General features: G+C 41.6%; 2 protein-coding genes across 3 annotated transcripts in view; both read left to right on the forward strand.

The window, feature by feature from the left end:
• The window catches only part of crfa4 (cytokine receptor family, class I receptor 4), a 28,886-nt gene extending 23,373 nt beyond the window's left edge, over window positions 1–5,513 (forward strand). Inside the window, exons 8-9 of the mRNA XM_084401885.1 lie at window positions 1,048–1,117; window positions 1,323–5,513. Coding sequence (XP_084258011.1) covers window positions 1,048–1,117; window positions 1,323–1,889 — 637 coding nt within the window. The 3' untranslated portion in view covers window positions 1,890–5,513. The remainder of the gene's footprint in view (window positions 1–1,047; window positions 1,118–1,322) is intronic.
• Window positions 5,514–7,458: 1,945 nt separating this feature from the next.
• dusp27 (dual specificity phosphatase 27) lies at window positions 7,459–22,482 on the forward strand. 2 transcript variants are annotated; one of them, XM_084401785.1, is made up of 6 exons: window positions 7,459–7,584; window positions 8,454–8,558; window positions 8,652–8,788; window positions 8,933–9,164; window positions 12,882–13,099; window positions 18,853–22,482. In XM_084401785.1, exons 2-6 carry the CDS (start codon window positions 8,458–8,460, stop codon window positions 21,450–21,452), a joined length of 3,288 nt encoding a protein of 1,095 aa, XP_084257911.1. In that variant the 5' UTR covers window positions 7,459–7,584; window positions 8,454–8,457; the 3' UTR covers window positions 21,453–22,482. The 2 variants fall into 2 exon arrangements, with proteins under 2 accessions (XP_084257911.1, XP_084257912.1); XM_084401786.1 differs by having other exon boundaries at window positions 7,488–7,552.
• The last annotated feature ends 519 nt before the right edge of the window (window positions 22,483–23,001 follow it).

The raw sequence follows: 23,001 nt of genomic DNA on the forward strand, positions 1-23,001 counted from the left end.
ACCATGTTTCTGAATGACAGATCCTAGTGATGACATGTGGATGTAGAAGAGAAGCGGTCCCAGCACTGAGCCAGCACAGCCACACCAGTAGCTAGATGTTGGGTCTTAGACACCTTACCCCTCCACGACACCCTGAATGACCTGCTGAGAGGGAAGACCTGAACCATTGGAGTTCTGTTCCCGAGATGCCCTTCATCGTGAGGGTTGTCAGAAGGATCTGGTGGTTAACTGTGTCAAAAGCAGCAGACAGATCCAGCAGGATGAGAACTGAGGATTTGGAAGCTGTTCTTGAGTCTCAGTGCTTTAATACCCGAGAGCAGGACAGTCTCATTTGAGTAACGCTTTTGAAACCAGACTGGTTGTTTTCCAGGAGGTTGTTCTGTTTGAGAAAGGTAGAGATTGGTTGAACACAACTCGTTCAAGTGTTTTAGCAACGAATGGAAGAGGGGATACCGGTCTGTAATTTTCTAGATGTGCTGGATTTAGACTGGGTTTCTTAAGCAGTGGGGTTACCCGAGCCTGTCTAAATACTGTACTGTGGGAAAGATACCAGTGTGAAGAGATGTGTTGATGATATAAGTAAGTGCGGGTACAACTGCAGAAGAAAGGGCTTGAAGGAGATGAGTGGGGATATTTGAAAGTTCAGCAGCGAGTTCATTGGCTACTGATACAGCAGGAACCAATCAGCTGTGCCCTGTAGAGAATGATGTGTTTGCAAGCAGATTGAGTTTAGGACTGGTCAGCCTGCGCCATCTTGAGTTTCATGACAGAACTTTAGATAAACTCAGAATTGCAAGAAATAAATTTTGAGATTAAAAGTCACATTTACCTTTTTTATTCTGTGGTGGAAACAAGCTTTCATAAACATAACCGTGGTTCTGCTCTTGGCTTTGAGGGACACCATGTGCATGAACCAATACATATCAAAACATATAAATAATACATAAGAAAAAAAACAATATGTAAGGAACAAATAAGAAGAAGAAATAGAAACTCTTCATTCCACATTCTCATTAAAGTCTTTCTCTGTTTGTGTTCTTCCTGCAGAATCAAAGCGTACCTCTTACCGCCGATTCCCAAACCACGCATCCGAGGGCTTGAACCGGTTCTGCTGAAGGTCTCGCTGTCCCGTCACACACCACACAACCTGTTACACTCCACTGACTGAGTTATTAGTGCTGTTTAATTCAGCCATCACTAGTGATCTCTGATCAAATCTAATCTTTTGTAACATTAGAAATGTCTTTTCTGAACCACATGAGTAACCTCAATTAAAGAAGCATCTGCTTTACCTTCTGTTCTTTCTGTCCATTTGCCTCCAGAACGGGAAGCTCGATGAGATCAATCGTCATTTCTCCAGTTTTCACGGCTATAAGTCTCCTCAGTACTCTATGGAGACGTGGTACCAGGTGAGCGTGGACTCGGGTCCGGCCCTGACGCCCAACAGCTTCCCGTCTCACTGTGAACAAGAGCCCGTCACCAGCCCAGAGGGACCGCCGGCCCTTCAGACGAGTTCCAGTCCGAGCCCGTACAGCACCAGTGGCCCCGCTCCCTACTGCGAGGGAGCCACACCCCCGCCCGGCCCTGGCCACGCCCTCCCCGAGCTCGTGTCGGTCCCAGGCATGGACTACTCCATGATTCTAGGCTCCGCCCCCGCGCCGGCGTCACATGACTTCTACACGTGTGTGACTGGCGTGACGACCGGCGGGCAGCTTCATCTGGTGCCTCACCTGCCCAACATGCTGAAACACACACACACACCCTACGTGCAGTTTAAAGAGGACAAGAGCTGCCAGCTGGTGGCGCTGTTGGAGAAGCAGAAGGAGGAGCTGAAGGACACCGACCCGAGCGAAGCTGCCCTGCCTTTAATACCTCATTCATCAGACTAAGCGCAAACCAGCAAACGCTCAGAACCTGCAGCGTACAATCACACACACACACACTTACACTAACCCAACCCCTAAACCTACCCATTACACACACACACACACATACACACACACACTTACACTAACCCAACCCCTAAACCTACCCATTACACACACACACACACATACACACACACACTTACACTAACCCAACCCCTAAACCTACCCATTACACACACACACAGACCCACGCACTCATGTGTAATGTAATGGTTTTTATACTGGACAAACTGTATATTCTGTCCCCTTACACTCTATCCCTAAACCTACCCATCACACACACACACACACACATACACTAACACTACCCCTAAACCTACCCATCACACACACACACACACACACACACACACACACACACACACACACACACACATACACTAACACTACCCCTAAACCTACCCATCACACAAAACTTTCTGCATTTTTACATTTTCAAAAAACACATTTTATTATGTTTATTAATCAGTTTTCCTTGTGAGGACCAGCAAAAAGTAGGGAATCTCAAGTTTTACTATCCTCACAAGTATAGCTAAATATGCCCCCCCCACACACACACACACACACACACTCACAGCAGCTGAACTCAATGTTTATCAGTAGATTCTCACACGAGCCGTTGAAGCCAAACGCGCTTCTGTCAGATTTCAGGAAACCATCTGGAGCAAAACACACACTCAAACACACACACACACACACACACACACACACACACACACATGCACTCACAGACACTAACACACACACTCAGATCTTAACAATCATGTGATGCAAGAATATTTTTTTAATTTAAGGACAGCTGAGAGAACTGGATCTCATTCACTGTGATTGATGGGTAATAACCTCGTCCGGGCCTTCGTTAACAAGAAGCATTTACAAGCCATGAACACAAAAATATGCACAACAAACGCACTGAGAGCGAGTGTGACTAAACGCCAGCGATCAGAAGTGTGTTTCTGAGACTCATCAGGGTGAAGATGAATTATTAAGAAGTTGTTGTAACACGGGTGCATCGTTTGCTCGTCGAGCGAGTGATGATGTCATGAATGTACGGTTGTGATGATGAGCCGGACGACACGATCCCACAATAAAGTCTCACTAGCGCATCAGTTTTACACACTGATCCCTTAAACACAGACATGAATGAAGCGATCGTTGATGTTGAGGCTTTATTTTAGTAGACTACGCTATGGAAACTTGTTTCTGCCATGGAATAAAAAAAAATACAAGAGGAAAGTGTGAGTTTGTATTTCGCAAACTTTTTAACTCACAATTGTAAGAAAAAGTCAGAATTGTGAGATATAAAGTCAGAATGACCTTTTTTTATTTGTTACTCTGTGTCAGAAACAAACTTCCACACTTCGGCACTTTCCATGAAAACAGCAAACTCTGGAGTTAAAGCATCAGAAACACAAATCCTGCTTGTTTTAATATCTTTCACTATTATTGAACTCAAGATTAAGCAGATAGGCTGAACCACATTAAATGTTTGAGCAACAGCTGAATTTACACTTTATATGCAACCCTGTAATTTGAAACACATTCTGATGTAGGTTTTAAATGTACTTTTTATTTGATCAGGTTTGTAAAATTGTGGTGTTTAATTAGTGGGTGTTTGCCAAAGGCAAGGCACTCACTATGGTTATTGCCCATACTTATTATTCTTTTTATTCCGCCAAAAGTTTGACGTGCTACTCCTCCCGCAGCTTTTGTCACAGACCCACGAATGAGGCGTCAAATCATGCGGATTATTCGGGAATGGTGTGCTATGACTTTTCTAAGCGATCAGGGGTACGGTGTTTGCCCCAGGAGCGAAAAAGCGGCCAGAAAAATCCCATAGAAAATCCCATAGAACATTGTGACAAACTTTGACGAGTCAGAGCTCAGAAACGTGTGATTTGCCACATTTGAAGAGGCAGACAGGCTCTGTAAGAACATACCTCACAATGGGGTAAAAGTTGCACTCCTGGGGGGCAGGAGCATCCCAAAGTTTCCCATTGACTTACTATGGTGTAGGACGGCCCATGAAATGCATGCGTTTTTCCTACAAAAAAATTGCAAATTGTAAATTGCATTGGGATTTTGTATTGAACATAGCTCTGGACCACAGTGTCATAGAGACAAGGGGGCGGGCTCATTTTACTCAGATGACCAATCAGTCTCTTAGGATCATTGTGAAGCTATCAAGCCACGCCCTAGCAACGTTTTAGAGCACCTCAGCAACAAGTTCCATAGACTTCCATTGAAAGAGATCAAAGGGATATCTCCGGATAGAAGTGTCATAGAAACACAAGGGTGGTCTCGTTTGACTCGGGGCAGCAAACAGCCAATCATGAATCACCTCAACACTTTCTGGCCACGCCGTAGCAACCATTGTCGAGCACCTTAGCAACCAAAATCCAAAGAGGGATATCTTCCATTCTGAATGTCACAGAGGCATGGGAGTTTGTTTATATCATTCATACTGACAAGCAGCCTTTGGATATTCATCATTGGTAGCCCCTCAAGCCACTGCCTAGCAACCAAAACAGAGTACCCTAGCAACCGTTTAGCAAGACCTATATCTCTGCATCAGAACATCATATAGAGATGGGAGTTGGCTCATTTGTTTCGGCTGGGAAACAGTCTGTAAATATCACCATGGTAACTGTGTATTCACACCCTAGCAACTGCTTAGAGCCACCTAGCAACCATATTGCAACATATAGAAGCCATATTTCAGCTCCACAACATCGTACAGACATGCTTGTTGGCTCGTATGCAATCATGTACAACATCCTAGCAACCGAGTGGCGAGTTTTGCCACTGCAAGCACCCACTCACATTTTCTTCAGGAAATGTACATTCTAGTTGTTATTGCTATCGCACACATCAGGGTTTTAATCGTACTGAGACACAAAAATATTTTTCTGTAGGTTCAACACCTATTAAGGACTTCAGTAGCCTTTTCGTGAAGAGTGCCGTATATGAAACACTTTGTGATAAAAAAAATGGCTGTTTTATTTTTCTCTGTTTCTTCTTGACTTTGAAGTAGTTTCATATGAGCTCTTTATAAAATAGTGTCATACATAAAGAGAGATTAATATTAATGTTACCATAATGAGACGCTGTGTGTGTGTGTGTGTATGTGTGCACATGGTTTTATATGTGTGCATTAGAGAGACTGAAGCACTGTATTATTTGTTCAACACTGTTTATCTTTTTTTTGCATTTCAGTGTCAGTTCATGTTTCAGAAAAATTTCCTCTTGATTTTCCTCTCTAATGAATTATTTCTCGTTGACCGTGTCGTGACTGTGCCTTTAATCATGCGGGTTTTCCTGTAAATGTACATAAACACTCCTAAAACACTGTTTATACCTGCAAATGAACTACAGAAACACATTAGAAAGGTTCAGATATATTTAAAGAGATTTATACAGTAATAAATGTGTCCGCTGTCACAGAAATGCAGTATATATTCTAACTATAACTCTTTTTGTACATTAGATCATTTTTGTGTGCTTTATCCTGTAAGCTTTTGTTTCTGTCATATATTTTGTCATCTGTGGGAAGAATCACATTCCCATGAGGTCAAATAAAGCCGTGAGCTGAAAGACAGTGTGTGATCATGAGTTTCTTTGTGGTTTATGCTTCATTCTTTAAAAATAATGTTTCCAAAGGTTGTTTTTTTTTCACAGAGACGCCATAGAAGAATCATTTCTGGTTTCCCAAAGCACTCTTCAGTGAAAACCATTGGTTAAAAGAGCCTTTATTTTTATATTTTTATATTTATGTTCACACACACACACACACACACACACACACACACACACACACACACACAGACTCTCTCACATACATTCACACTAACACAAACACACACACACACACACACACACACACACACACACAAGATTGCAAATGTATGAGTGCTTTTAGTGTTTTCAGTGATATGCAGTATATCTGTTCCCATCTCAAAGGGGTTCATGATGCTTTAAGATGTCTCACCTGGTTTTCCTCCTGTAAACAGTTTATCTTCAAAGCCGTTTATATTCCAGGCCAACAAAACCAATTTTGGTTTTCTATTTCAGAAATTAAGAGTATTTTCCCTGGAGGGAAACCCAGATCGACACTAGTACCTCCCTATTCAGACCTGATATTCCTGTAACTCACACACACACACACACACACACACACACACACACACACACACACACACACACACACACACACCTGTGGACTCAATATTCCACTCCATCTCACCCAGAACACTACAGTCCTACAGGACCGCATGGGGAGCCTTTAAACAGCTCCAATCCTCATACAAATAGACTTTTCCCTCATTTCAGTTTCTTCATTTGTCATGTCTCTAAACCATCCAATCCAGTCCCATCAAAGTCTATCTTAGCGTCATTCAAATCTTCAAATTAATCTAATCCATGTCCCTGTATAACAGACCCTCAGATCACACTAATCAAAGGAATTTGTATTTACCCTGGCTTAATAAAATAATAAAATAATGTTATTAAGCGCAACAAATAATGAGGAAATTAATTTGAGCACATGAATGCAGGAGAAGCACAGACAGACATTTACTCAGGAGGAAGACTGTGGCTTCAGTGCTGGGGAACGTGTTCACTGGTTAGACTGGTATGTCAGCTTGCAGGTTATGCTGGTGTTCAAAGGAAGTGTTGCATGTTTGTAGTCTAGAAGGAAGATACACTTATGCGTGATTAATGTGACATAAAGACGAGTCAAAAAACATCAAATATATACAGTAGTAGCTAAACAAACCGTTAAATAAACGAATAGAAATATAAATACATTTGGCCAAACATATAATACAGACGTGAGATGGATGATTTCTGCAGTATACTTGAAATGAAAGATGTCTGGCAGACTGTGTGTGTGTGTGTGTGTGTGTGTGTACTGGCCCGCACTAAGAGATTTAACAGTCAGTTTTATATTTGTTTGTTTGCGCATGCGTCAAGTTAAGTGTTTACAACTTTTTTATAGTGTAAGGGTTAGGGTTATTTATAGTGTGAGGGTTATATGTTACAATAGTTTATTTACATACCGATAATGGTACTGTTTGATGTCTATATATATCCGCGCTCTCTCTATTTACACAAACACAAATAAATGAAGGTGAATTATTAACACAGAAACGAGAAGCTCCGAGTTAGAACTGGTAACTGGCGCCATCTTGTGTCTCACAGTGATAAAAACTGCATGAACACGATAGATAGATAGATAGATAGATAGATAGATAGATAGATAGATAGATGTTTCTCTTTTGACAGCTGGATGAATTATGTATTTGTAGCTTTTTAAATAAAAAAGAGGAATTATGAGGTTGAGATAAAAAAAATAGTTGCACTGAAAACTGAATTAGTCTGAATAATGTTAAAGTCATCAGGACAAATCAGAACAAAGTCTGTGATGACCAGTGAACTATCAAGCTGGAGTTCGTCATGATAAACGCTCTGGCCCTTTAAGGGCCCCGGGGCCTCAGACCCCTGATGATGTCACACGGGCCGGTGGGAGTGTGAGGAACCTCTAAGTTTAGAGTCACACACACACTCGCACACACTCACACACACTCGCAGACCTCAGCGCTGGAGACGAAGCCTCAGACTCTCAGGTCAGCAGAACTTCATCAACTTTCACAGTTGGGTTAGTATTAGTATTAATACAAGTATTAGATATTGTTCTGTAGCTCTTTATACACGCTTATACTGTCGTGTGTGTGTGTGTGTGTGTGTGTGTGTGTTTGTGTGTGTGTGTGTGTGTGTGTGTGTGTGTGTGTGTGTGTGTTTGTGTGTGTGTGTGTGTGTGTGTGTGTGTGTGTGTGTGTGTGTGTGTGTGTGTGTGTGTGTGTGAGACCTCCCTGTTCCAGAAGAATCTCTGCAGCTGTCACACTCTATATATAGAAACTCATTCTCACACACACACACACACACACACACACACACACACACACACACACACACACACACACACACACACACACACACACAGGCCCGGTCAGTCTGTTGTTGTCAGGTGTTTATGTGTCCTGTTGTGTGTTTGACTGTAGTTGTAACTGGTAAAGTCTTCAGATCCTCAAACACATTCAGCTGGAGTGTCTGCTCTTCTGGATGTTCAGAACTAAAGCGTTTACTGTATATATAGTTTGAGTTCTACATCCCGTTAGATTGATGTGAATAAACCTGAACTTGATGCGGTAACACTTTACAGTGAGGTCTCAGTTGTTAACAGTAGTCAGTGAACTAACAAGAACAAACACTGAATAATTGTATTTTTATTAACATTAACAAATGTATAATGTTAATACATGAACTAATGTTAACTATAAAACCTTATTGTTTTTGTTATATTAGTGCTAAGGTATTATATAATATTTATCTGTATCTATTGGACTTTTCTGTCTCAATTCAATTTCAATTTCTACTGAGCTTTATTATCATGACTGTGTATCACAATGTTCTGGTGTTGTTCTCTCTCTCTCTCTCTCTCTCTGCGGTGTGTGTGTGTGTGTGTAGTGTGATGGCGTCGTCGGCTGAGAGCATCAGTGCTGTGGAGGATCAGGATGGAGCCGCGAGTGTTAAACTCGTTCAGTCGCATTACTTGCGCTGTCCTTCTCCCAGGTTCACACACACACCAACACTGAGACACTGTTAAACATCAGCTACACACACTTTATACAGCCGGACGTCATGTGTGTGTTTGATCTCCTGCAGTTTCTCCATGATGTCCGATCGCTTCTCCACGGTTTCGGACCGGTTCTCCATGATCTCGGGCTCAGAAGCAGAAAGCATCTTCATGGAGCCCATTCATCTGTCATCAGCCATCGCTGCCAAGCAGATCATCAGCGAAGGTCTGCGCAGAAGAGCTGGTTTAGCAGAAACCTTACAGCATCACTTACTGTACTGTACTGTACTGCACTGTACTCACTAACTTACTGTGTTGTCAAAAGCGCTGTATAAATATCTGGTTCTGAGTTGTCTCTGTCGGTCCTCAGAGCTGGAGTCGAGAGTCGTGAGGACGCCGGTGACCTCTGACCTCATGCTGGAGTCCGCAGAGCATCTGATGGTGGAGGACCTGTACAACCGTGTGAAGGACCTGATGGACGACCGCAGCCCCTACAACACGCCGTGTGTGCTGGACATCCAGAGAGCGCTGATCCAGGACCGGCTCGAGGCTCCGTTCAACCCCGTGGATGAAGTCTGGCCCAACGTCTACATCGCAGAGAAGTGAGTCTCAGGAACACGGATCTGTGTGACGAGAGGAGAAACACGGTTACTTTCCCTCACAGACAGCAGTAGTGTCCGGCCCAGATCCGGCTCAGTAAAGTTAGTAAAGTTCTGAACCCGTAATATGAGTGTGTGAACCCAGACAGCCCAGATCCGGCCCAGATCCGGCCCAGATCCGGCTGATTCATGGGTTCACACACTCATATTACGGGTTCAAAACTTTACTGACAGGTTCTCACAATGCCAGTTAACACAGAAAATCCTTGATAATGCTTTATTTTACAGTGTCCCTGATACATATGTTACATGTACTTACATAACAGTAAATGTTTATGATGGAATTGATATGATGTAAATTATGATGGATAGATGCACTTTTATGATGCACTTTTATGATGGATAGATGCACTTTTATGATGCACTTTTATGATGGATAGATGCACTTTTATGATGGATAGATGCACTTTTACTTTTATGATGGATAGATGCACTTTTATGATGGATAGATGCACTTTTATGATGGATAGATGCACTTTTACTTTTATGATGGATAGATGCACTTTTATGATGGATAGATGCACTTTTATGATGGATAGATGCACTTTTACTTTTATGATGGATAGATGCACTTTTACTTTTATGATGGATAGATGCACTTTTATGATGCACTTTGATGACGGATAGATGCACTTTTATGACGGATAGATGCACTTTTATGATGGACAGATGCACTTTTATCATGACAGATGCACTTTTATGATGGATAGATGCACTTTTATGATGGATAGATGCACTTTTTTATGATGGATAGATGCACTTTTATGATGATAGATGCACTTTTATGATGGATAGATGCACTTTTTTATGATGGATAGATGCACTTTTATGATGGATAGATGCACTTTTATGATGGATAGATGCACTTTTTTATGATGGATAGATGCACTTTTATGATGGATAGATGCACATTTTATGATGGATAGATGCACTTTTTTATGATGGATAGATGCACTTTTATGATGGATAGATGCACTTTTTTATGATGGATAGATGCACTTTTATCATGACAGATGCACTTTTATGATGGATAGATGCACTTTTATGATGGATAGATGCACTTTTTTATGATGGATAGATGCACTTTTATGATGGATAGATGCACTTTTATGATGGATAGATGCACTTTTTTATGATGGATAGATGCACTTTTATGATGGATAGATGCACATTTTTATGATGGATAGATGCACTTTTATGATGGATAGATGCACTTTTATCATGGATAGATGCACTTTTATGATGGATAGATGCACTTTTATCATGGATAGATGCACTTTTATGATGGATAGATGCACATTTTTATGATGGATAGATGCACTTTTATGATGGATAGATGCACTTTTATGATGGATAGATGCACATTTTATGATGGATAGATGCACTTTTTTATGATGGATAGATGCACATTTTATGATGGATAGATGCACTTTTTTATGATGGATAGATGCACTTTTATCATGACAGATGCACTTTTATGATGGATAGATGCACTTTTATGATGGATAGATGCACTTTTTTATGATGGATAGATGCACTTTTATGATGGATAGATGCACTTTTATGATGGATAGATGCACTTTTTTATGATGGATAGATGCACTTTTATGATGGATAGATGCACATTTTTATGATGGATAGATGCACTTTTATGATGGATAGATGCACTTTTATCATGGATAGATGCACTTTTATGATGGATAGATGCACTTTTATCATGGATAGATGCACTTATGATGGATAGATGCACTTTTATCATGGATAGATGCACTTTTATGATGGATAGATGCACTTTTATGATGGATAGATGCACTTTTATGATGGATAGATGCACTTTTATCATGGACAGATGCACTTTTATCATGGATAGATGCACTTTTATGATGGACAGATGCACTTTTATGATGGATAGATGCACTTTTATGACGGATAGATGCACTTTGATGATGGACAGATGCACTTTTATGATGGATAGATGCACTTTTATGATGGATAGATGCACTTTTATGATGGATAGATGCACTTTTATGATGGATAGATGCACTTTTACTTTTATGATGGATAGATGCACTTTTATGATGGATAGATGCACTTTTATGATGGATAGATGCACTTTTACTTTTATGATGGATAGATGCACTTTTATGATGCACTTTGATGACGGATAGATGCACTTTTATGACGGATAGATGCACTTTTATGATGGACAGATGCACTTTTATCATGACAGATGCACTTTTATGATGGATAGATGCACTTTTATGATGGATAGATGCACTTTTTTATGATGGATAGATGCACTTTTATGATGGATAGATGCACTTTTATGATGGATAGATGCACTTTTTTATGATGGATAGATGCACTTTTATGATGGATAGATGCACTTTTATGATGGATAGATGCACATTTTTATGATGGATAGATGCACTTTTATGATGGATAGATGCACTTTTATCATGGATAGATGCACTTTTATGATGGATAGATGCACTTTTATCATGGATAGATGCACTTATGATGGATAGATGCACTTTTATCATGGATAGATGCACTTTTATGATGGATAGATGCACTTTTATGATGGATAGATGCACTTTTATGATGGATAGATGCACTTTTATCATGGACAGATGCACTTTTATCATGGATAGATGCACTTTTATGATGGACAGATGCACTTTTATGATGGATAGATGCACTTTTATGACGGATAGATGCACTTTGATGATGGACAGATGCACTTTTATCATGACAGATGCACTTTTATGATGGATAGATGCACTTTGATGATGGATAGATGCACTTTTATCATGACAGATGCACTTTTATGACAGATAGATGCACTTTTATGATGGACAGATGCACTTTTATGATGGATAGATGCACTTTGATGATGGACAGATGCACTTTTATGATGGATAGATGCACTTTGATGATGGACAGATGCACTTTTATGATGGATAGATGCACTTTGATGATGGACAGATGCACTTTTATGATGGATAGATGCACTTTGATGATGGACAGATGCACTTTTATGATGGATAGATGCACTTTGATGATGGACAGATGCACTTTTATGATGGATAGATGCACTTTGATGATGGACAGATGCACTTTTATGATGGATAGATGCACTTTTATGATGGATAGATGCACTTTGATGATGGACAGATGCACTTTTATGATGGATAGATGCACTTTTATGATGGATAGATGCACTTTGATGGACTTCAAAACAGAAAAAGCCATTCACTGCCATTATAAAGCTTGGAAGAGCCAGGACATTTTTTAATATAACTTAATATAACATAATAAATATAATATAAGTTCGTCTGAACACAAGAATGTCATATACACCTAATGATGACTCGAGGGTGAGTAAATCATGGGCTAATTTCCATTTTTGGGTGAACTATCCCTTTAAATATATAATTACACTGTAGCAATGACACCTTAAAATAAAGTATAACCAAATCCTTTATAAAACCTTTACAATGAAAGTACAAGTAATCGACATTCTGACACAATTTGCATTAAACCCACATCATTCTTTTAATTTGTTTTTACAGGAACATGTGAAACATCAGTTTATCAGTCTAATGTTGTTGCTTTACTGTAGTAAATGACAGGCTGATATGTTTGCCTCTGCTTCAGGTCTGTGGCTGTGAATAAAGGCCGTCTCAAACGCCTCGGCATCACTCACGTGCTGAACGCGGGTCACGGCACCGGCGTCTACACCGGCGAGCTCTTCTACCAGGGCATGAACATCACCTACATGGGCATCGAGGTGGACGACTTCCCCGACGCGGACATCTCTCCGCACTTCCGCTCGTGTGCCGAGTTTCTGGATGATGCTTTGCTGACACACAGGGGTGAGTTTAGGAAACGTTCTGTTTAGTCATTATGATGTCGGAGGTTAATATTGTCTGTTTTTCAACAAAAAAATTCGGTAATACTTTACAATAAGGTTCATTAGTTAACATGAACTAAGAATGAACAACACTTCTACAGCATTTATTAATCTAAGTTCATATTAATTTCAACATTTACTAATACATTATTAAAATCAAGGGTTGTATTTGTTAACATTAGTTAATGCACTGTGAACTAACATGAACTAAATGTATTGTATTGTATTGAAATGTATTGCTCATTGTTAGTTCATGTTAGTCCATTCATTAACTAATGTTAACTAATGAACCTTATTGTAAAGTGTTACAATTTGTTCTTTAAATGTTTGGCTAAATGCGTAAAAATTGTAGCAGAAGACTTTACATCCAAATCTGTGAGTAACACACTGTTCCTGTCATAGATAAACAAACCGAAGATACCAAATTAACTCACCGGCCTGGACTCTGTCATGTCTCACTCGCTTATTTTTAGCGTTAGTGACACAGATATACAGGAACCTCTTCAGAATCTGAATCGAGTCAGGAGAACACGCCAGAAACTAAGATCACACTCTATAACGGTTCTGTATCGGCATCGATGGTTCCATGAAGAACCTTTCACATCCACAGAATCTTTCCATTCGGCTCTTTAGATTATTAAAATGTTCTTCAAACTAAGAAAAAAATGGTTCTTTTAAGAACTGATCACTGAAACGTTTGTGAGGAACCAGAAATGGTTCTTGGCATCACTGTGAAATAAACCCTTCGGATCTGTAATTTTTAAGAGTGTTAGCAGTAAGAACGATTGCTTCTCTTTAATTTAGTCTTCTCTATCATGACGGTGTTTGATTATTGTTTTTGAATAACTATTAGGATGTAAACTTCCAGTTTCCAATGCATTCATCAGCTCATAATACTTAATATTGCATAGATCTGATTTGACGTTACAATCTAATTATCCCTGTAGATTCTAACCCAACCCTGATCAACACGCCTGTCCTCATTTGTAAGTCGCTTTGGATAAAAGCGTCAGGGTCAGTGAACCCATGGGCAACATGTGCTGCAGTTCAGAGGTCAACCACTAGAGGTGATCTTTCTGTCATCATTTACTGACCCTCATGACCTTCTTTCTTCTGCTGAACACAAAAGACAGTATTGAGCAGAATGCTAGAGAATGATGACCTGAATCATCTTTTCCCCTGCAATGACTGTAGTCGCTCATCATCTAGTGCTCCACAACTGGAGGGTGATTAAAGATCAGATCTGAATGTGGTTCAGAATTTCTCTCCCCGTTAATGGAGGTTGTTTTGCCATTGATTGTTCTGTATGAGTATGAGTAGTCTGTCTTCTCATTTTGTTCCTGACATCAGGCTCTGGGAGAGAATTTATGAAAGCTTGGCTCATGTATATTAACTAGGTCATGATGTAGCTTGATAATCAAGCGCACCCAGTCACATGATTTCATCAATGTTAATGAGCCAAGACTAGAGAAATTCAGTTGGCCGCAGGCCCTGTCCCAGCAAGCAATTTTGCATTTAAAAGACGTCTAATGGCCGTCTAATAGCTAAATTGTGACTACAGATTGACCATATTATCATGAAATTACACTTACATCTTGTAGATATTATTGACATTGGTAACATGATGGGATGTCAACAATCTCATGCGCTGGCCAAAAATGACAATGAATCAGTTTTGACTATAAGTGGGCTAACTAGCATAGAACATGTCAAAGAAATGAAACCAAACAGCTTATAATCACTGTTGACTTTGCTAACATGATGGAATATCATACATCTCGCAAGTTATTTTGGCAAAAACGAAATGCAGTGGTGGAAAGAGTATTCAAAAAACATAGAAGTGTAAAAAGTACTTGTCCAAAAAAACTACTTGAGCTGGACTATAACGGGTCTATAGTTAACCTACTCATAGCTGGACTATATCGGGTCTATAGTTAACCTACTCACAGCCGGACTATATCAGGTCTATAGTTAACCTACTCATAGCCGGACTATATCGGGTCTATAGTTAACCTACTCACAGCCGGACTATATCGGGTCTATAGTTAACCTACTCATAGCCGGACTATATCGGGTCTATAGTTAACCTACTCATAGCCGGACTATATCGGGTCTATAGTTAACCTACTCATAGCCGGACTATATCGGGTCTATAGTTAACCTACTCATAGCCGGACTATATCAGGTCTATAGTTAACCTACTCATAGCCGGACTATATCAGGTCTATAGTTAACCTACTCATAGCTGGACTATATCGGGTCTATAGTTAACCTACTCACAGCCGGACTATATCGGGTCTATAGTTAACCTACTCATAGCCGGACTATATCGGGTCTATAGTTAACCTACTCATAGCCGGACTATATCGGGTCTATAGTTAACCTACTCACAGCCGGACTATATCGGGTCTATAGTTAACCTACTCACAGCCGGACTATATCAGGTCTATAGTTAACCTACTCATAGCCGGACTATATCAGGTCTATAGTTAACCTACTCATAGCCGGACTATATCAGGTCTATAGTTAACCTACTCATAGCTGGACTATATCGGGTCTATAGTTAACCTACTCACAGCCGGACTATATCGGGTCTATAGTTAACCTACTCATAGCCGGACTATATCGGGTCTATAGTTAACCTACTCATAGCCGGACTATATCGGGTCTATAGTTAACCTACTCACAGCCGGACTATATCGGGTCTATAGTTAACCTACTCACAGCCGGACTATATCAGGTCTATAGTTAACCTACTCACAGCCGGACTATATCGGGTCTATAGTTAACCTACTCACAGCCGGACTATATCGGGTCTATAGTTAACCTACTCACAGCCGGACTATATCGGGTCTATAGTTAACCTACTCATAGCCGGACTATATCGGGTCTATAGTTAACCTACTCACAGCCGGACTATATCGGGTCTATAGTTAACCTACTCACAGCCGGACTATATCAGGTCTATAGTTAACCTACTCACAGCCGGACTATATCGGGTCTATAGTTAACCAACTCACAGCCGGACTATATCGGGTCTATAGTTAACCTACTCACAGCCGGACTATATCGGGTCTATAGTTAACCTACTCACAGCCGGACTATATCGGGTCTATAGTTAACCTACTCATAGCCGGACTATATCGGGTCTATAGTTAACCTACTCATAGCCGGACTATATCGGGTCTATAGTTAACCTACTCATAGCCGGACTATATCGGGTCTATAGTTAACCTACTCACAGCCGGACTATATCAGGTCTATAGTTAACCTACTCACAGCCGGACTATATCGGGTCTATAGTTAACCTACTCACAGCCGGACTATATCGGGTCTATAGTTAACCTACTCACAGCCGGACTATATCGGGTCTATAGTTAACCTACTCATAGCCGGACTATATCGGGTCTATAGTTAACCTACTCATAGCCGGACTATATCGGGTCTATAGTTAACCTACTCATAGCCGGACTATATCGGGTCTAGAGTTAACCTACTCACAGCCGGACTATATTGGGTCTATAGTTAACCTACTCATAGCTGGACTATATCGGGTCTATAGTTAACCAACCTACTCATAGCCGGACTATATCGGGTCTATAGTTAACCTACTCATAGCCGGACTATATCGGGTCTATAGTTAACCTACTCATAGCCGGACTATATCGGGTCTATAGTTAACCTACTCACAGCCGGACTATATCGGGTCTATAGTTAACCTACTCATAGCTGGACTATATCGGGTCTATAGTTAACCAACCTACTCATAGCTGGACTATATCGGGTCTATAGTTAACCTACTCACAGCTGGACTATATCGGGTCTATAGTTAACCTACTCACAGCTGGACTATATCAGGTCTATAGTTAACCTACTCACAGCCGGACTATATCAGGTCTATAGTTAACCTACTCACAGCTGGACTATATCAGGTCTATAGTTAACCTACTCACAGCTGGACTATATCAGGTCTATAGTTAACCTACTCACAGCCGGACTATATCAGGTCTATAGTTAACCTACTCACAGCCGGACTATATCGGGTCTATAGTTAACCTACTCATAGCCGGACTATATCGGGTCTATAGTTAACCTACTCACAGCTGGACTATATCAGGTCTATAGTTAACCTACTCACAGCCGGACTATATCAGGTCTATAGTTAACCTACTCACAGCCGGACTATATCAGGTCTATAGTTAACCTACTCATAGCCGGACTATATCAGGTCTATAGTTAACCTACTCACAGCCGGACTATATCAGGTCTATAGTTAACCTACTCATAGCCGGACTATATCAGGTCTATAGTTAACCTACTCACAGCCGGACTATATCAGGTCTATAGTTAACCTACTCATAGCCGGACTATATCGGGTCTATAGTTAACCTACTCACAGCTGGACTATATCAGGTCTATAGTTAACCTACTCACAGCCGGACTATATCAGGTCTATAGTTAACCTACTCATAGCCGGACTATATCAGGTCTATAGTTAACCTACTCACAGCCGGACTATATCCGGTCTATAGTTAACCTACTCACAGCCGGACTATATCGGGTCTATAGTTAACCTACTCACAGCCGGACTATATCGGGTCTATAGTTAACCTACTCATAGCTGGACTATATCGGGTCTATAGTTAACCTACTCATAGCTGGACTATATCGGGTCTATAGTTAACCTACTCATAGCCGGACTATATCGGGTCTATAGTTAACCTACTCATAGCCGGACTATATCGGGTCTATAGTTAACCTACTCATAGCTGGACTATATCGGGTCTATAGTTAACCTACTCACAGCTGGACTATATCGGGTCTATAGTTAACCTACTCACAGCTGGACTATATCCGGTCTATAGTTAACCTACTCATAGCTGGACTATATCCGGTCTATAGTTAACCTACTCATAGCTGGACTATATCAGGTCTATAGTTAACCTACTCACAGCTGGACTATATCCGGTCTATAGTTAACCTACTCATTGCTGGACTATATCCGGTCTATAGTTAACCTACTCACAGCTGGACTATATCCGGTCTATAGTTAACCTACTCATAGCTGGACTATATCGGGTCTATAGTTAACCTACTCACAGCTGGACTATATCGGGTCTATAGTTAACCTACTCATAGCCGGACTATATCGGGTCTATAGTTAACCTACTCATAGCTGGATTATATCGGGTCTATAGTTAACCTTCTCATAGCCAGACTATATCGGGCCTATAGTTAACCTACTCATAGCCGGACTATATCGGGTCTATAGTTAACCTACTCTTAGCCGGACTATATCGGGTCTATAGTTAACCTACTCATAGCTGGACTATATCGGGTCTATAGTTAACCTACTCACAGCCGGACTATATCGGGTCTATAGTTAACCTACTCATAGCTGGACTATATCGGGTCTATAGTTAACCTACTCACAGCCGGACTATATCGGGTCTATAGTTAACCTACTCACAGCCGGACTATATCGGGTCTATAGTTAACCTACTCATAGCCGGACTATATCGGGTCTATAGTTAACCTACTCACAGCCGGACTATATCGGGTCTATAGTTTACCTGGACGGTGAAATGATGGCTATTGCTTGCTGGGGTTGGAGGCTTAACATGCCAATTTACATTTTCACTGTGTGTGACAAATATGATGAAATTGCGCAAATATGATGATGATGATGATTTTCTTTTATTCCCCTTCACGTAGGCAAGGTGCTTGTGGACTCGATGATGGGCGTAAGCCGGTCAGCCGTGCTTGTTGCTGCTTATCTCATGATCTTCCAGAACATGAGCATCATGGAGGCACTGCTGGAGATCAGGAAGAAACGGCCTATCAACCCCAACGAAGGTTTCATAAAGCAACTCCGGCAACTCAACGAGACTCTAATGGAGGAGCGAGATGAAGACGACGACACCCTCAGCCAGTGCTCAGTGATTGACACGCGGGCTCGTCTCGACGAGGAGGAGAGCATGTTCGGGGTTAAAGCGGACTCTATCATGATGGATGAAGAGGAGGATGGTGGGAGCGTCATGAGTAGTGTGGCTTCTTCAGCCGCTGCGCTAAGAGCACGACTTCTCAATGACCCAAACAAACCCGAGATAGAGGAAGCCACACAGAACCTGTCGCTCCCTGGGAAAGACTGTGATGATGAAGATGGGGATGTTGATGGCATGATTAGGGAGTGGCAGAAGCGAAACGAGAAGTACCAAAACGAGGACTGGTGGGAAGCCCAACTTCTGTGCGACGGGGAGGACAACGAGTCTCTGGCCGAGAGAAAGCAACCAGAGGACCTGGAGAGCGTGACCAGCGAAGATGTGCGAATGCTGAAGGAACGGATCAGACACCGTCCCCGTCGACCCGCTTCAGATTCAGGATCCACAACCAGCAGTTACGCAGATCTCTGGAAGCAGCGACTGAAGGAGATCGAGGAGCAGGCCGCCGCTCGGTACCGGCTCAAAGAGGCCGACGAGGACACCAACAGCGAAGCCAGCCAGAAGAAGATCGACGACGACGTGGAGAGCATGCTCTCCGACAGCAGCTCCATGTACAACTTCTGCAAAAAGAACAAAGAAAATCTGACACCTTTGGAAAGATGGAAGATTAAGCGAATTCAGTTCGGATGGAACAAAAAAGACGCGGATAACGGGGAGCAAACGGAGCCTGAGACGGAAGCGCCCGCTCCCTCATTGGAGGACGTCAACTTAACGGCATATCAGAACTGGAAACTCAAGCAGCAGAAGAAGTTTGGCGGGGAAGAGAACAAGGATGAGATTGTGGAGATGAGTCGGGGCGAGGACACGGCCACGGTTAAGAGACGTCAGCGCAGAGAGGAGCTTCTGGAGCGCACACGGAAAACACTGGAGGAGAGCCAGTCGGTGTGCGGATGGGAAACCGAGAGCACCGGGAGCGTAATCCCACTGTCCGCCTTCTGTGCCGGAGCCTTTCCGATAGCAGACGATAACGTGTCAGTCCTGAGCGAAAGGTCCTCGGTGCTGTCAGGGCGTAGCACTCGATCCCAGATCCCAGTTCCCCAAGAGCCTCCTACTCCGGCTCCGGTCATGGGTCCGAACGGAGAGCCCATGGTGAACCTCGCCAACATCCAAAACTGGATAGCCAACGTGGTCAATGAGACTCTCATGCAGAAGCAAACAGAGATGCTGATGGGAGCGAGTCTCGGCCCTTCCCGAGCGGGATCGGTGTTCAGTCTGGGAGTCTCGGCACGAGGAGCAGATGATGAGAAAGCCTCAGTGTTGAGCGGATCCACGTCTTCAAGCGTTCTCTCCCGGAGTCGAGCCGAATCCGTGCGGTCTGGCGGGAGAGCCGAATCCGTGCTTTCATCGAACCTCTCCTCGGTATCCGGGTTGGGATCACGCAGGAGCAAGATTACTACGACCAGTGTCCCACTATACAGTCTCTTCCAAGACCAGGTGAACCTTCACAAACTGGACACCATGGAGAAAGAACTCAAGTCTGATATGCGGGACAAGATGGCATCCTATGAGGTGAAGAAGATCGCAGAGGACAACAAGCGAAGTACGTTATACAAGAAGAAAAAAACAAAGGAGGACGATGAAGATGAAGCCGATCTTGGAAAATCCAATGGATTTGAGGATTTGGCAGCGCGTTCCTCTCAGAAACCCAAACCTAAAAGAGATTATGGGCGTTCAGGAATCCTGAACCTCCCGGCTTCAGCCAGGAACCTCACCAGCAACAGCAGTGTTGATGAGTGGCTCAAAAACGTAAGACCTCCTCCGAGCAAACCGAAGCCTTATGATGGAGACGCCGAGCCGTTGCGAATGTCTCGGCCGTCGTACGACGGGATCGAGGAACCCTCGGAGTTCGACTTCCCGAGCCGAAGGAGCTCAGTTTCAGTGGAAGCAGAAGAAGAGGAGTATAGCTTTTCCTCAAGATTCGCATCCAGGCATCGGGCTGATGCTGACATGGACTTGAGTCGAGATCCCAGTCCGGAGTTTAACGATCGATCTCGGAGATCCCCACCTTCGTACAACGGCTTGAGTGAAGCTGCTAATTACAGACCCAGGAGATCTTATGCTGGATCCGAGGACGAGGAGAGGACCAGTTATCAGAGCTACTCAGCAAAGCAGAAGTCACACGAGAACAGTGAGACTGTGAGGACGGGTAAACCGGGACGGGAAGAGGAGGACGACGAGGAGATGTCGGCTTATATTGCTCAGATCAAGCAGAGAGCGAGAGCAAGGCTGGCCCAAGAAATGGAGGATGATGAAGTTCTTTCTGCTTGGAGGAAACAGGAGGAGTCAAAGTCACACGTTCACAATAAAAAATAATTAATAAACTAAGCGTTTCATATGTATGAAGTGACAGGCTTCCATTCGTAAAGACAAAACTGTTCAGTATGAGACAGAATGAAAGCTTGTTTGACATCGACCTTCAGTCCATACTGTATATAAAGAATACACCGAATAGCATCGCTTCATTCATTATCAAGTAACACAATTCTCTTGTGTTCTGGTTTAGTTATGAACCTTCCGAATTTAAGAGCGTACAAGGTCTTAGTACACGATGTAACTACAGAAGAGTCAAGCTTTAAATAGGAAAAATATCGAAACTCTTTGGTCATTTTTTTGAGAGAGATGCTAATGGCCCTGTCCGATTCAATGATCTATGCTAAGCTATGCTAAAAGTGGTACCGCCAGACCCGGAGTTCGGCTGAATGGATTCGAAAACGGTAAAACTCAACTGTTTAACTCTGGGGGAGTTGTAAAATGAGCCTATTTCCCAAAAAAGTGGAGTATCCCTTTAAAGATGATAATGTTGTGTGATAAACTCAGAGTGAGGAATAACAGATTTAGCAGCTCTCAACTGCAATGGCCCCAAAATAATAATATATACAGTGAATAATATACGGTTCATTAAACACACATTGAAATTGTTACAATGGGAAACTGCACACAAACTACAATAACTCAACAGTAAAATGACTATGAAGCACAAATAATTTCATGAAACATCAAAAAAAGGAAAAAAGGAACATAAAAAATATAAAACATTGGTTTACCTTGGTTTACACCAGTGCTACATTTTTCTAAATGTCATAATCATTTGTTAACAAACAAGTATTCACTACTTCAATGAGCTCATTGTTTCTGCCTTAAATTATTACATTGTTTAAATTAATAATTTTTTAGCGAACTGTGATTTTGTATATTCTGAAATACATAACTTAGACAGTTTCCTCTGATAACAGATCACTGTAAATTGTAATGTGGACTCGTGTATTTTCTGTAAAGCTGCTCTGAAACGATGTGTATTGTGAAAAGCGCTATACAAATAAATCTGAATTGAATGATATAATTAACTGACATTTATGAAGTATTGTTTCAATTCAAATTTACCTTAATTAGTGACTGTCTGATTGTGTCAGTGTGTTTTATTTGTGTTAAACCCAACAAACTAACTAAAGAAATCAAGCATTTGTGTAATTGGACTTTTGTCTCAAACCTAGTTTCTCAGAACATGTGACAACAAGCCCGATCTCCCCTGTGTTTAAATCTGGTACACTCAGGTGTTACAACACTGCTAACAAAAATATGTCCTAAGAACTTTCAAAATGTCCAGTTTATTAAATGTTTTACACTTTTTTCTTGGTTATTTGAACATTAAAGGAACATTCCATTTTATCATTCTTCAGAAATTAAAGCAATAGTTCACCCAAAAACGAAGATTTTACTCACCCTCATGTTGTTCCAAACCTGCATGAGTTTCTTTCTTCTGTTGAACATGAAGAATGTTGGTAATCAAGAAAAAAAAGAAAGAAAAAAAAAAAAACAGAAAAAAAAACAGCAACTGTCTGATTACCAACATTCTTCAAAATAT

Source organism: Rutilus rutilus, assembly GCF_951802725.1.
Source record: "Rutilus rutilus genome assembly, chromosome: 2".
In the NCBI taxonomy this organism is placed as follows: Eukaryota; Metazoa; Chordata; class Actinopteri; order Cypriniformes; family Leuciscidae; genus Rutilus; species Rutilus rutilus.